At 61.9% G+C, this 1,542-nt stretch overlaps 1 protein-coding gene across 1 annotated transcript in view; it reads left to right on the top strand.

Annotated features, from left to right (window-relative positions):
• The window catches only part of LZTS1 (leucine zipper, putative tumor suppressor 1), a 3,612-nt gene extending 3,482 nt beyond the window's left edge, over window positions 1-130 (top strand). Inside the window, 1 exon segment of the mRNA XM_009578469.1 lies at window positions 1-130. Within this exon segment, the coding sequence (XP_009576764.1) occupies window positions 1-130 (130 nt within the window).
• Window positions 131-1,542: the final 1,412 nt, after the last annotated feature.

Below are 1,542 nucleotides of genomic sequence, written 5' to 3' on the forward strand. Positions count from 1 at the left end.
AAACGGGAACCACAACCTGAAAAAGTGGCTCCAGCGGCTCGCCGCAGGGGAAGATGGCAAGGAGCCTATCGAGCTGGACATACCCGGCGCTGACGTCCCCTACGAGGACATCATTGCCACCGAGATCTGAGCCAGGTCCGCCTTCTCCTCCCTGCAGCTCGGGGGCGGGCGTCTCTTCCAGGCGAGAAGCGCTGCCCTGCAGCTCAGCCCGCGCCTTGTACAGTTCAGATGAGCCATGTATTTATTAGCGGAGCTGGTCCCTGGCCAGCTCGCCAGCCCTTCTCCCCTCCCCGCGTCGCACCGCGGCGGTGCCCTCCGCTGCCTGTCGTGTTACAGAGGTGAACAAGCAACTCGTGCCAATGGTGACGTGCCAGCAGTTCCCCCTCGCCCCCCGCTGCCGCCTCGGCAGCACCCCTTCTGCCCCCATGTAGGACTGAGAAGCCGGCGACGGGGGCGGTCGGGGAACAGGACTCCAGCAAATAATCTCCCGTCGGGTAACGAGATGATGCAAAACTCCCAAGGGATGCTCTGCTCCGGGCTTGGAGGGATCCCGTGAGGGCACAGCTCTGGGGACGGGAACACCACAGCTCTTCCCACCGTCTTCGAGAGGAATCGGCCACGGCACATTTCCAGCCGCCTCCTGCTGCCGGTGCAGGCTGCACCTCCACATCTCCCATCCTTCGGCTGCTGTGGTGCCTCGGGAAGGACCCTACCCACACACACGCACCCCCCACCTCCTTACAGCCCACCGAAATCACCTCTCACGAAGGAGCACAGCCCACCCCGCACCCTCGGCCACAGCCGCACCGGCACATCCCTCCGCCCTGGACCTGCGCAGCCCCGGCGAGCCCAGCATTCCCCGCTCCGACAGACAAGGACTCAGCCTCCCTTTTCTCCGGCTGCCAGACGGGCAACTGGATTTAAGGATTAACAGAAATTTCCAAGCCGCAGTCTGACCCGAGGAATGGAGAGGGAAATCGGTTGTGTTTGCCCCACGACCCCCCACGCTTTCACTTGCTCACTGCGACCGGGAACCCCGGCTGCCTTATCTCCTCCCGTGCCCTTACGTCCACGGGATCCCGTCAACAGGAGCTGGTTAAAAAAACCCAAACCAACCACTTTCATTTTGTTTCCTACCCCAGCTCTTAAAATTTCACAGGCAAGCAGATAACAAGGCTCCACTGCTCGTCACCAGCGGTGACTGTCCTGTTCCCCCACGGCTCGGCATGAGCCGGGAGGGAATCAGCCGGCATCCAGCTTGCCAGGGTGGAGGTCTCCAGCCGGGACCACTTTGTGCTAGTGCAATGGTGTTTTTCCTGCAATATGTTTGTTTACCCACTAGCGAGCTGGGCACCAGCCCGGGAAGCCCCATCCCTGCGGGGTGGGGGGGGTCTTGCACGATCCCATGCCACAAATTCGGCCAAGGGCTCAACGCTGTGCACAAGCAGCAAAATTCAGCATCCCTCACCCCGCTCCAGCCAGCCTGTAAAGAGGACACACGGAAACCAGTCTGTGCCTTCTGCACCTGCCCCCCAGCACCCC

This window comes from Fulmarus glacialis, unplaced genomic scaffold, assembly GCF_000690835.1.
Source record: "Fulmarus glacialis isolate BGI_N327 unplaced genomic scaffold, ASM69083v1 scaffold31895, whole genome shotgun sequence".
Lineage (NCBI taxonomy): Eukaryota > Metazoa > Chordata > Aves > Procellariiformes > Procellariidae > Fulmarus > Fulmarus glacialis.